General features: G+C 46.4%; 1 protein-coding gene across 1 annotated transcript; it reads right to left on the bottom strand.

The window, feature by feature from the left end:
* Positions 1-211: 211 nt before the first annotated feature.
* Positions 212-13,209, bottom strand: LOC139661690 (protocadherin-10-like). The gene is made up of 4 exons (XM_071540222.1): positions 10,663-13,209; positions 8,816-8,874; positions 8,032-8,138; positions 212-660 (listed from the first exon to the last, which is right to left on the bottom strand). The coding sequence occupies exons 1-4, from the start codon at positions 13,207-13,209 to the stop codon at positions 212-214; spliced, it is 3,162 nt and encodes a 1,053-aa protein (XP_071396323.1).
* Between the last annotated feature and the right edge of the window lie 246 nt (positions 13,210-13,455).

The raw sequence follows: 13,455 nt of genomic DNA on the forward strand, positions 1-13,455 counted from the left end.
TTGGAGAGGGGGAGTTAGCAAAGCAGAGGGTTTACATTTAACATTTAACAATTTATAATTTACAAAAAGAAAGGAAAACAAAAGAATAAAGCCATAATTTCAAACTTAAAGTTATATTTCCTCAAAAATAGAAGAAAGAAAGAAGTTGATTAACAACAAATTCTAATAAGTCCAGATCAGAATCAAGAGGCAGAATCATCGTCCCCTCCTTCTAGTATCTGTACTGGACCAGACTGAAGTCGTAGGGTCCCAGGGAACTTTCGTACTGATACTCACAGAGAAAGGTGGGTTTGTACGGTAGGGTCCCCCTATCATACTCTTTCCTCTCTAGCGTGCTGGAGCTGTACTGCTGCTGTTGCTGATGGAGGTGATGGTGAAGGCTGTGGTGTGACTGAGACCTTTGACCGTCCTTGCCAAAGGTGGAGAATGACCTATCGTTGGACGAGGCGGCGGACGAGGTCATGGTGAGTTGGTCGGAGAGGTCGACGGAGGAGGGTACCTCAGTGTCGGGCAGCGTGGCATCCATGCCGGGTACGTGCAGGTTGCTGCGGTAGTCCGGCCCCTGGCGCCCGTCGGACGGTACGAAGGACGGCATCCAGCAGCGGTCCGAGTGGCCCAGGGCCTTGCACTCCTCCGTGCAGTTAGAAAACAGATCAGCACCTGGAGAGAGCATGACGAATGAGGGATAGAAAGAATCAGAGGGAGTGTAAGTGGAATAGGGAGAGACGGAGATACAAGGGATATGGCAAGGAAGAAGGTAAGGTGAAATGACGACGAGGAGTGGAGGGAGAATGAGAGGAGAGCCAGCGTGGATATTTGGAGGGGAGGAGGGAAAATGGAAGGAAAAGATGAGAGAAAGAGAACAGAAGAGAGAGCACAAGTTAGCAAATCATTTGCCAATGTCGAAAGCAGAAAAACAGCGGCAAAAGCTATTCATCAAACAGACAAGGCCAACATTGATGAAGCGAATTGTTTGTTTTCCTCCCCACCTCATTCATTCCGAATGAAATGCAATCAAGTGCAATCAAAGCGATGTGGTGTTGCAAAAACATTTCACCCCCTCTCCACATCAACATCCTCTGGCTCACAATTGACTCCCAAACACCAATAGACAAAAATGTGAATCCCTATTCCATCACCCTCATACAAAAACTACAATTATCTTAAGAAATGTGCAACAAAAACTAACAAAATATTCACTGACTGCTTAATCACACTCTTAAGTCAATCATCCCTATACAAACTGACAAGCCATGCAATTGACACTGAGCAACTGCCAAAAACAAAACATGAACATAAAAAAGATGAAATTACCATCTGAAATGATATAATAGAATAACACACACACTCATGCACACACACATAGCCAGCATGAAAGAGGTACCAGTTATGTTAATTACACTCTCTTAGAGAGAATAAAGAGAGGAGGACGGGAAAAAAGAAGAGTATGAGAGAGATAAAAAAAAAGGGAAAAGACAGGAACAAGAGAGATGAACAGAGTCATCATAATAATGAGACCCTGCAGCCATTCTAGTTTTCTGCAGATTGGATTTGCAGTTTTCCCGGTTTTCCAACGAAGCTGGGACAATGTGGGAGCGTCGGAATGGCATGATCAAAGGAGGAGAAGCGGAGATGAGCATTTGAGCGTAAGAGGAGGAAAGGGATGCATTGCATTGGGAGAGCAAGGGAGGGAGGAAGAGAGAGAGAGAGAGAGAAAAAAAAGAAAGAGGACAATCTGTAATCTGTAATTCCCTCAGGCTGAGGGCTTCAGATCAAAGGGTCTGCTTACAAAAATCTATTCTACTGATAATACCACTGTTCCGCTATTACTAAAAGCAGACACACACACACACACAAACACAAACAGACACACAGTGGCAGATATGTGAAGATATGTATATGTATATGTGAAGATTGAAGATATAGATGGAAATCTAGGCCTATGCACATACACACAGAGTTGATCAAGTAGTCAGTATACACACAGTGGCCACTGCATGTGCTTCCACATGCTCATAAAAACATACAAACATATCAGGAAAAGCAGCAAGGCACAGGTGCCAAACCAAACTCAAGTGCAGGTAGGCAGAGAGCACACAAAGGAGCGGCAGGAAGGTCAGATTGTTCCCAATTTTTCATATCTCAGTATGTTATTAAAGCAGGCATGAAGGTGTATTGTACTGCAGAGATGGCTGTGTAAATATAGTCTACAGCAGTCACTGCTCAGGGTATATGAGGGTTGGAGAAACTCTTGTCAGATGCCTCCAAATTACACTGTGATTATGTCTGTCGGCCCACTCTCAAGAACACCAACATCAACACGAATGCCCGCAAAACAATATGCTCTTACATAGAGATATGTAAATGCACACAAGCAAACAGAAAAGAGGGACACACATGAGCACACGACATCGATGGCTGTTGATCCCCGCGAAGCACCTTTTCTTCCTCGGGCAAGAGGAGCAAACAACAACCAAAACAATGACTGGCAATGACAGGCCCTGCCAGCAGCCCTATCTCTCACCGTGACCTCATCAGGCAGCAACAGCATGCACGTACACACACACACACACACGCACAGGCACACACACACACACACAGGGAGGCAGCAACAACGGTACACAACGCAAACAAACAATCTACTTGCTAATAAGCAATCAGCACTTCTATTCTTGTTTTTTTTTGTTTTTTTTGTTTTTTTTCTCCCCACTCCTTTTTTCATTACATCTGTGCCTGTTTCTGGAATCCCAAGCCAGTGTGATTTGACTAATTACATTGCCTGACATACACCCAGCAACTGGGAGCAGGGAAATGAAGGAAAACAAATCCTGGAAAAAACATGAGCCCCATGTCTGAATTCACTTTGTGGGCATATCTCCTGTACTCAGGTTTGCAGCTGCTCCCTCACTGCTCTCTCATCTGTCTGTGTCTGTCTCGCTCTCTCTGTCTCTATCTATTAGTCCCTCTGTCTCCCCTCTCCTTGTCTCTTTGTGTGCCTGCCTGTCTCTCTCTTATTCTCTCTCTCTTATTTAAACGTCTCTGTTGGCCCATTTCTTTCTCTCTTTTTCTCTCTCTTTCTTTTTCCCTCAGAAATACACTCTTCAGGTAAAGGGTGTCTTCTCTCCATACCATTGTTTTTCATCTTGTCCTCTGGTGCTCCTGAGAGAATACAGACACAAAACGTCAATATTTGGACAGCAACTCAGAAAGGCAGGGGAGTAGCGTAGCTCCCTTACATGAGTTGGCCAGTGGGACGGTGATGAGTAAACCAGAGACCTCCCAGGGCCAAAACGGATGAAGATGGCTCCTACCATATGCAGTGATGACAGACAGAGCGATAGCTCTGAGTCTCTCAGGGGCAGCTTCCATTTTCCATGTTTGCCACAGAGCAACTAGGCTGAGAAGGAGATTCAAGATGGCTGCTTGCCATAACAATGTCTTCTTTGAATGATATCACCCATTATACATTATTAGAGAAAAGGGTCTGGATGACCACTGATTATTGATATCTGGTTTACACGCTTTCTTTTGAATGCAACAAGCTACATAGCCTTGGCCTCACTATACCATGGACATCAAGAGTGTAAACACTGAGAGCAGCTGACTGCACCATAAGCTCTGCTGATTGTTCAGAATCCATGGGTGTTGCTCAAGCCCTTGAATGCGTTTTGCTATACTTCTGTGGTGTAAAGGACTAAATACGACAAAAAGTAAGGTAGATAGTGTGTTGTTGTCTTGCATTATATGAGTGAACAATGCGACTAAAGCCGTTGTTCGCAGATCAGATTCCCAGACATCTGTGCTTGTCTTGAGATATACCAACCCATAGGTTAATATCACACAGTGCATGGTTTTGGTGGGAAGTTTAGCATTGCAGACTGGCTGGAGCAGATGTTCAGTTTCGCTCAGTCCCTAGCCAGAATGGATTCTGTGTATTTTACTAGTGGCCAAAGCCTTTTTATGTCTCCCAGGATTTTGCAAGAGATTTCCATTGATCTTATTGGCTCATGTCTCACTTCAGAAATAAATAACCGAGGCCTTGTCTGAGGGAATGAGAATGCATCTTTTTCACTCACCGACTTTGATGCTCCAGCTCATTCTAGGCGTATTCATACCTACTGGTATGGCAAGAGAAGAAGGCTTATGTCTTTTATTCATCCATCTCAGGGTTGGGAACACTTCACTTGCTATTCAGTTCATTGAGAAAGCACATTCTATTCACATGCTCCACAAAAACATTTCAGTCTGTTGACAAATCATTAGGGATACATGTTCTTATTGCAAGCACAGAGCTGTGATTTCAATCCATTTTCACTCAGAATTCTGTAAGTCCAAGTGAATACACTCCCCCACCATCCTCAGCCATACTGTAAAGACGTCATGGAGAATAATGTAATAACTAGGCAATAAAATTTATCAATTTGAGCCGTGAAAGGCATGTTACATAAATCCAAATATTCTGATAAATTACTCGGTCAAAGAGCATTACAGGTCTATGAAATCTATGATTAATCCACCCACTTTGCGGAACCACGATTTCCCCTTATATTGACATAAAGTTATATATCTCTAGCAGCTGGTCACTCCACAGCTGCCCCTGGTGATGTTAGTGTCTATGGCCTGAGAGAGGGATGTTTCAAAATGCTGTGTGTTAAATTCCTCTGACAGCTCACTGACGTGGGAACCCGCAACACGCCACCCGCCACTAATTCATAATCAGCCATCTAATACACCGTTGCCACGGTGATTTAATTGTCCCATTTGTCACGGCTGTTGTTCTCTCCAAAACAAACGTCAAGATAATGATCATTTCCAGTCCCCCACCCGCCACGCAGACTTCCACATCTCCTCCAAGGTTTCAAAGACTCCAAATCTTTTCACTGATGAATATTTTATCCTCTCTTCTCTCTTATCTGTCACCTTTTGTTTTGCTCTCGCACTCCAGCCGCCACCTCCTATTAGGATGATGAGGGGAATAATGAGGAAAACAGTGTCTAATTTGAATCAAACAACCTAAAAAAGGTTAAAGTGTTGGGAATTAGGTCGGGTAGTCAATCAATAGTGCTTTGGCTCCTGACACAGCAGTGCCCCACTCCAGACACGCCGCTTTCAGAAAAGCCATTTGCCCACTTTTTAAAGGTATCCGGTGATATCCCAGCCTCACAGGCAGTGTCCCTTTGATTTAAAACCACGTCAGGAGACTTATTTTCTAAAGTGTCAGGCGAGCGGCCGAGCGGGAAGCTACAGCAGGTGTAGTTGATGATATGCCAACTGGAAATGGTTTTCCCTTGATTTGAAATATTCCGAGGTGCACCAAAAGGGAGAGTGTGCCGTTGCCGTCCCGTGAGGAATCCTTGCCTCTAACCCTCCTTTGATAATTGCTATGCAAAGGTTCTGGAAATGAATTACTGATCAGCCGAGTGTTGCAGAGAGCCAACGTGTGGGGGAGACAGAATGAAGGATGAGACCCTGCCACAAACCAGGCAAACACACACACACACACACGGACACACACATGCCATGCACACATGCATAAAAAATTACATGTGGTCTATGCGTAGTCTTCGCTCACACTTGTACAGTTTGGCCCTCTCACACCTTTATGTGCAGCTGGAGCACATGCATTCAGCACAAACACATGTATAGGCAAATGCACACACCAACGCACACGCATAGCATACAACACACGAGACAAGCAGCTGTATTCTCATCCTTATTCACATAGTCATAGAGTCACACACACACACACACACACACAACGAGACACACATGAGCCTTGGGTATTAGTTGGCTGTATAGAGGCAGTATGCACCTGGATGAGTGCCAAGTACTGCCTACCACTCTCTCCTCTTAAACGGAATCTCATTTAAGCTTCCCAAAGCACCGTCTCAGAGGAGAACTCCCTTTCAATACAAACATCATCAGCTATAGCCTAGTTCTCTCCTACACACAAAGAACACACACACAAGCAGACATACACCTACATACAGTGAAACTCGTGTACGCCTACATATTAAATCTGACAATGGTATACCTTCACACACGGTGCGCGCACACACACACACACACACACACACACACACACACACACCGTCTGGTTTTGTTTACAGAAGCCTGTGAAACACAAGTGTCTCTCTTTCCAAAATACCAGTCGTGTGATATTACCTCCTATGGAGTGGTAAGCTGTTCCCTTCTAACTCCAACACGAGAAACAAATGTTCGTCCCTCATATGAAATACACTGTACAGCACCAACCGCGTACACTCCTAGGCCAGTGCCAAATGAACATGCTCACAGCAAAAAGCTGACAAGCCACACTGTTGGTTTATACTTTTATACCTGTGAACATGCTGGCAGACCATCACTGGAAGGAAGAAGATATGAAGGGAGTAAATGCGATTTTCCATATAAGAAAATGATACCACAAAAAATCTAAATCGTGCCAGGGCCACGTCTCAATAGAAGTTTCAACTCTGGGGTGTCCTGTGGGCTCAATGGGCTAAGGTGCATATTATGTGCTCATTTTGTTGTGGTTTCACTTCAACCTTCTCTTTCCTGTCTGTTTTTATCTCCTCTATGAATTCTCTCTCTAGTCTATTGTGTAGCAATGCAGAAATGGTTAAAAAAAAAGCTCCAACTCTACCTGAGCCAGATAATCTCAATAAAAAATATATATTTAAACACCAATGTTGATATTTCAGTAAACCATTTATTCTTGATAAAGACGGGAGCCTTGGATTTCTTCAAGTGTTGCAATTTCGGTCTTGTGCAGTTTGACCTTCCTAGCTTGTTTCATCAGCGAGGGTAGAAGTGCTACTACCAGGACTAAATATTGGATCTCAATTTTGGTTTGGTTCATTAATAATGTCAAACACCATGGTGTCCGATCAGGACCATTCACTATCCTACATCGCCTATCTAATCTGCTCTATTTGTATTCCCAGCACTAATATGGTATTTGGCGGGCTCCTGTCTAGACAGGGGTCTTACATGGGCCGTGTGGAACAATCCCTCAGAAGGAAAGGGCAATTCAATATGAAATGAGATTTTGTATTGCTCCACTTTTTGTCTGACTCTGCTTTGATCAATAAACAGGTACTAACCTAATAGAATTTTGGAAAGAACAAGGGAAGGCTTATGATAAGACCTAAAGCCTTGTCTAAAAAAATCCACTGCACTGTAATGTCCAGAATAGAAATAAGAGCCAGTAAATAAACTTGAAGCTGCTATGTGTGTGTGTGTGTGTGTGTGTGTGTGTGTGTGTGTGTGTGTGTGTGTATGTGTGTGTGTGTGTGTGTGTGTGCGCGCGCATATGTTGGTGGTGGGAGGGAGGAGATTTTGAAGCACATTGCTCCAAAGTGAGAGCACATTTGCGTTTCTCTCCTTGCACACGTAGGGAAAATCTTTGCTTTCACTCCCATCAAAACTACAATCCAGTACGTTTTGGCCTAACAAAAAAAAAGAGTGCAAAAAAAATGCCAAACGCGCTTGATCAGCTGGATCTTTACCCAACACAGGCACTACAATCCACCAACTGCGTTGATTCATAGAACTGATTGAAATGCATCTCATTATATCAATTCAGCTTCCATGCCTTTTCCTTTCAGCCGAGTGAACCTATTGATTTGAGCCACTAAAGCCCTGTAGAACTCACACTGCCTCCCTGCGAGTCGCTGTCCATTCAGCACCTCAGGGTGAAACGGCAGCAGTTGGTAAGAGAGACAGGAAAAGGGAAAATAGAGAGAGAGAGAGCGAGAGAGAGAGAGAGCGAGGTGGGAGTGTATATTTCCCCAAATATTTCTCCCTTTCACCCTGGTGTGAAATACAATCAACACCTCTGGGCTGTTCGGCATTCATGCCAGCCAGCCGGCGGCCTGAGCCCAGTCCTTCGCACACTCTCAAATTAAGGAAATTAAAAGTCACCGGTCCGCACCAACAATCCAGTATTATCCCGTTCACAAACACGCCACTGAAGCGAAGGGAGGGGGGGGACTGAAATGACAGAGTAATTATATGATGTGGGGAGCTTACCGGCCGAATGACCCCGGTTGGTGGCGTCGTGGTCGCTGTCACCCTGCTCACTGTCACCGTGACCGCTGTCTTTGGAACTGACAATGTCTGCTTCTTGGAATGCCGAACTGGAAGTAGCAGAAAAGCGAGAGGGAGGAGGAGATGATAAAATCAAAGGATGGGCGTAGAGAGTACAGAGGGTAGGGTCAGAGGGAGAGAAGAGAAAAAAAAAAAAGAGAGAGAGAGAGAGAGAGAGAGATGGATGTGTGGTATGAAAAGAATGGATGAGGCAGAGAGAGGTAGAGATACGATATTGGGAAGATGGGGGAAAGGTGGGATGATGGAGGGAGAGAAGGATGATTAAATGAGGGGACAGGAGGGAGAGAGAGAGAGAGAGAAAGAGTCAGAAACCGTCACCACATTAATACAGTCACGGTGGCCGTCAAGTGTCTAAATTGGATGTTACACATGGCATGTAATGAAATCCAGCATCAGGGCTTTAATAGGCACTGCACTGTCAGTTATGGGACTGAGGCCAAATTGAAGATGAACGTTATGGATATATTGGGAACCATGTAGCCTCTCCAAGCCACAATTAATGATGTGGAATATATGGCATTCATATTGCTGGGTGTAATATAGAATTTTATAGATATGTGATTAGGCTGTAGATCCGTGAGGCCTATGGGATGTTACGGGCATTTTCTGAAAATGATATGTGGCTTAAACATGAGCAATGCCATTAGTGAGGCTGTGGACAGTGTGTGACAGTGGCAGTGCTGAGTGTGTGTGTCCTTGTCCTTACCTGTTGACACGTCTGGGTCTGTCCACCAGATAGCTGAGTTCTGCTCGTTGGTGTTTTGTCTAGAAACCACAATGCACATTTTATTACTTAAAGACACATAAAACCACACAAAAAAAACAGGTGGTGATAGCCTTCAGTAGGCCTAGGCCTATGCTGATACATCCACAGAGAAGTCATTTTTACTTTCACACCATCACTGACGCCAATAAAAAATATTTGTCCATGTTGTAAATGACTAATTTGACAAATTAGTGCGTGTGGGTGCATCCACTATTGGATGAGAGAAACATAAGTGACCATCCGTGCATACTATGCGGGGGGGGGGGCAACATGTAACTGCGGTAGGAAGAGTGGCATAAGAGTATCGGCAGTGCGCGCATCCACTCAGTGAGTGAGTTGGGGAGAGGAGACGAGAGCAGAGGAGAGTGGGTTAGGGAGGCGATTGAATGCGTAAATGATTGAGCCGCCCGACGCTGAGACTGAACAACCTTTGTTCGCGGTGCTGCCGTGCTGGGCCGTGCGCGGCATACTTAACGCGCAGGAAAGGCAAGACTGACTGACTGGCTGTCTGGCTCCACTCCAGCCACACCGCAAACAACCAAAAGCCCGACTCCACAGCTCCCCGAGCAGAACGCACACGCTGAAAACAAACCAGGGGCATCGAGTCATCCATCTATTAGGCATGGCAAAGTCCCTTCGTCTAATATAATTTCCCACCAAAACTTCGAAACTCGCTTAGGGATAAATCCACTAAATTTCTTGGAGACAAGTGGAGCAATTACTTATGATACAAAATATAATTTGGTAAATGTGATAAACTGTTAGACGTAGATCACCACCATCTTGCTCACACACACAGCTTGTAGGGAACATTGGTCTTGAATGCTCCCTTTTTTTTTTTTTTTTTATTTCCCAAGATTGAATTTTGGCTCACTGAGACTAAAGAATGACGAGTGCCACACCTTGCCATACCCAACTGACGCCCAAATCAATATGCCTGTTTTGGATTTCTCTCTTTAAACAAAATAGAGAATTGGCCTCGAATAAAATAAAGAAAAAAATTAATATAGGCCAAGGCAATTAAACGAATAACACAAAATATATAGGCATAACAGAAAGAGGCAAAAATATAATACATGGCTTCATGAATAACCCCCATCCCCCAGCAAAAAAAAAAAAAAAGCTTGGGAAGCCCATACATGTCGAGTGACCTCAAATTGATGCGTGAACATATTAATTATCATACCACAGGTGATCGGGTCTACATCACACAGCCTTTGCCTTGCTCTCCTCATATTGATTTGTAATCACCCCCTTTGGACCTCCACTAATTCTATTGTGGCTTAAGTCAGTGGGAAAGATCATTTATTTTCCGTAAAGAAAGAGCACCTGAGGGAGGTCTGACTGAAAGATTATAGTCACTCTTTGCCCATGGACAATAGGTCTGTCACACATGCAAGTTAACAGGCTATTGCACATGATATAAAGCTGTTACAGCGGTCTATTGCGAGCAAAGCTAAAAGGCCACATGAGATTTAACAATTGACATCTATCCAATCACCATTACGCATGATGGTGATCATGGGCCACTGAACAGAACAGCCTGTCCAATAGCACATCCCATTTCCATCTCGGAGACTTTTGCTGATCTACTAGATTCCCCCAGATTATTGCTCTGACATAAAATAGGGATCACTATTGATTGACAGGGTCTGTAAAGCTAGTCGGTGGTAAACATTAACCCTTAGAATCACAGTTGTTTTTACCACTTTTCTGCACTTCTAACACATCTAAAGAAGAGTAAAAGGGGCCCCTGGGCGACAAACGCTGACTCAGGCTTCTCTTACCTCATTAGAGAGAATACTGCCATTAGATATGATGTCCGGTTGTTGGTCACTGTAGCCCGTGACAATGGCGCCGCAGGGGTTGGTGTGGTCTGTGTCGGTGCTGCGGGAGGGGCTGCACGGTTTGAGGAACATCAGATCCGTTTTGGCGGACTCCGGTGTCAGACACACCTGGTAGCAGTAGGAATTCTGGTTCTGGTGGTGGTGAGACCCGAACCCCCCTCCCACGCCACCCACACCGGACTCCTCCACGGGCACCTGCCCTACGGGCCCGACCCCTGACGTCACGTTGGTGCTCTGAACCAGCATGATGTCGGATTTACTCAGCTTCTTCTGCTTCCGGCCGCGCGCCTGCCTGCTGCAGCACGAGCCGCAGCACAGGCAGCAGTCACCGGCCAGCAGGCACGTGTACAGGTTCAGTTTCTTGTCCTTCTGACAGCGCACGGCCAGTACGATCATGGCCAAGAGGAAGATGAAGGAAACGGAGCCCAGGGCTATGATGAGAATGAGGGTGAGGTCTAAGGAGGTTTCCTTGGACTTGGAGGGCGAGCCACGGTCTCCGCTGCGGCCTTCTACTACGCTGTCCACTAAAATAACACTGACACTTGCGGAGGAGGAGAGGGGGGGCTGGCCGTGGTCCCTCACTTCGATCAGCAGGTCATAGTAGCCCTGGGGGTCCCGTTTGGGAGAAACCCTGCGGGCTGTCCTCAGCTCCCCTGTCCTCCAGTCCATGCGGAACATCCCCATCTCGTTGCCTCGCAGGATGCTATAGGACAGCCGTGCGTTCTCGCCATCATCAGCATCCATGGCCACGATGCGCGTCACCAGGTAGCCGGGCTCTGCTGACCGCGGTAGGTGCTCTTTGGCTGTGCCATTTTTACCGATAGGGGCTATCACGGCGGGAGAGTTGTCATTTTGGTCCACGATTATAACATTTACAGTAGCGTTGGAGAAGAGCTCGGCGGTGCCCGAGTCCTTAGCCTGGACCATGAAGCTGAACTCCTTCAGCTGCTCATAATCAAATGATCGCAGCGCGTAAAGGTAACCAGTGTCCTGATTGATTGACACATAGGTTTCCACAGACATGCCCTGGATATCACACTCCAATATGGAGTAGGTAATGAGGGCGTTCTGCCCTATGTCGGGGTCCAAAGCGCTCACCGCATGGATGAATGCACCGGGTACGTTATTCTCGGTCACGTACACATCATAAACAGCCTGGGTGAAGCGGGGAGCATTGTCATTCTCGTCTGAGACGTGCACTTTAATGGACTTGCTGGTGGCGAGCGAGGGCTGCCCCTTGTCTTTGGCTACCACAGTGATGGTGTATGAGTCTGTGCTCTCCCTGTCCAGCGGTCCGTCTGTCACGATGGTGTAGTAGTTTTTAAAAGACGATTTAAGTTTGAAAGGAACATCTCCTAATATCTCACAGCTCATCTGCCCATTGTCGCCCGAGTCGCGGTCGGAGACACTGAAAAGTGCTATCACAGTGCCCGGGGCATCCTGCTCGCTCACAGACTCAGTCACGGTGCTGAAACCGATCTCTGGTGTGTTGTCGTTCACGTCCACGAGTTTGACCAGCACTTTGCAGTGCGCGGGGACCGCATTAGCCCCCAGGTCTTTCGCCTGGACATAAATCTGGTGCGTATTGCTCTCTTCATAGTCCACCTCACCCGCCACCTCTATCCTTCCCGTTCTGGCGTCGATATTGAATAAGTCCTTTATCCGTGGGGCATTATGATTGCTGAAAGAATAAACTATCTCCCCGTTTTGTCCCTCATCAACATCCGTGGCATTGAGCTGAATGATCAGGGTGCCCACGGGGGAGTTTTCCCGTAGGTTTACCGTATACACCGACTGGTCAAAGGTGGGCGCGTTATCATTAGAGTCCAGAACTTTAACAACCAGGAGAGCCGTCCCGGTCCGCTGCGGGATACCCCCGTCCACCGCCGTCAGCACATACCGGTGCACTGCTTGCTGCTCCCGGTCCAGTGGCTTCTCCAGCACCAGCTCAGCGAACTTGTTCCCATCGCTCTGTGTCTGAACGTCCAGGTAAAAATAATTATTGTTCGTTATGGCATAGGTGCTGAGCGCGTTCGTGCCCACGTCCGGGTCGAAGGCATTTTCCACCGGGAAACGGGTCCCGGGGATGGCACTCTCCGATATCTCCACGGAAATGTCCGTCTCGGGGAAGCTGGGTGGATTGTCATTGATATCCATCACCTCGATCTCCACCCGAAAGAGCTCCAGCGGGTTCTCCAGAAACACCTCCAGGTGCAATAGGCACGGGGTGGCCTGCCTACAGATCTCTTCCCGGTCAATTTTCTCCTTCACCACGAGCGCACCATTTTCTAAGTTCACCTCCAGATACGGCGTCCGCGAACTGGGCACCGTCTGGAAGCGGCGAGTGGAAAGTTTGGTAATGTCCAGCCCCAAATCCTCTGCAATATTCCCAACCACAGAGCCGGGCTCCTGCTCCTCTGGAACGGAGTAATGTAGCTGGGAGACAGCTCCATCCAGGATGGAGAGGAGGAATATTAACCAAATCATCTCCTCTCCCTCTCTCAAAGTGCACTTGGAGACGAAAAATGTATTATTCCTTTTTCTTACCAGAAATGAGCATCTCCCGCTTCCTCTGTCCGTAAAAAGGCAATGGAATTAACAGCAACAAGGCTGTCCAATTCTGAAAATCCCCTCCTCTGCCTTGGGTCAGTGGAACATTGTGCCGTTTCAGTTGTGAGAAACACAGCCATTTGATCCGAGCTTCTCTGTTTTAATCAATTCTGCGCCGGTCTG

The sequence above is a fragment of the Centroberyx affinis genome, unplaced genomic scaffold, assembly GCF_046629955.1.
Source record: "Centroberyx affinis isolate AG114_WGS23_722 - 3 ecotype Tasmania unplaced genomic scaffold, CSIRO-AGI_Caff_v1 ptg003586l_1, whole genome shotgun sequence".
Lineage (NCBI taxonomy): Eukaryota > Metazoa > Chordata > Actinopteri > Beryciformes > Berycidae > Centroberyx > Centroberyx affinis.

Coding starts and splice junctions, on each gene's coding strand:
- LOC139661690 (XM_071540222.1), bottom strand. CDS start 13,209: ATGATTTGGTTAATATTCCTCCTCTCCATCCTGGATGGAGCTGTCTCC. Junction 8,139..8,815: donor AGACCCAGACGTGTCAACAG/GTAAGGACAAGG, acceptor TGCTACTTCCAG/TTCGGCATTCCAAGAAGCAG. Junction 661..8,031: donor CAACCGGGGTCATTCGGCCG/GTAAGCTCCCCA, acceptor TGCTCTCTCCAG/GTGCTGATCTGTTTTCTAAC.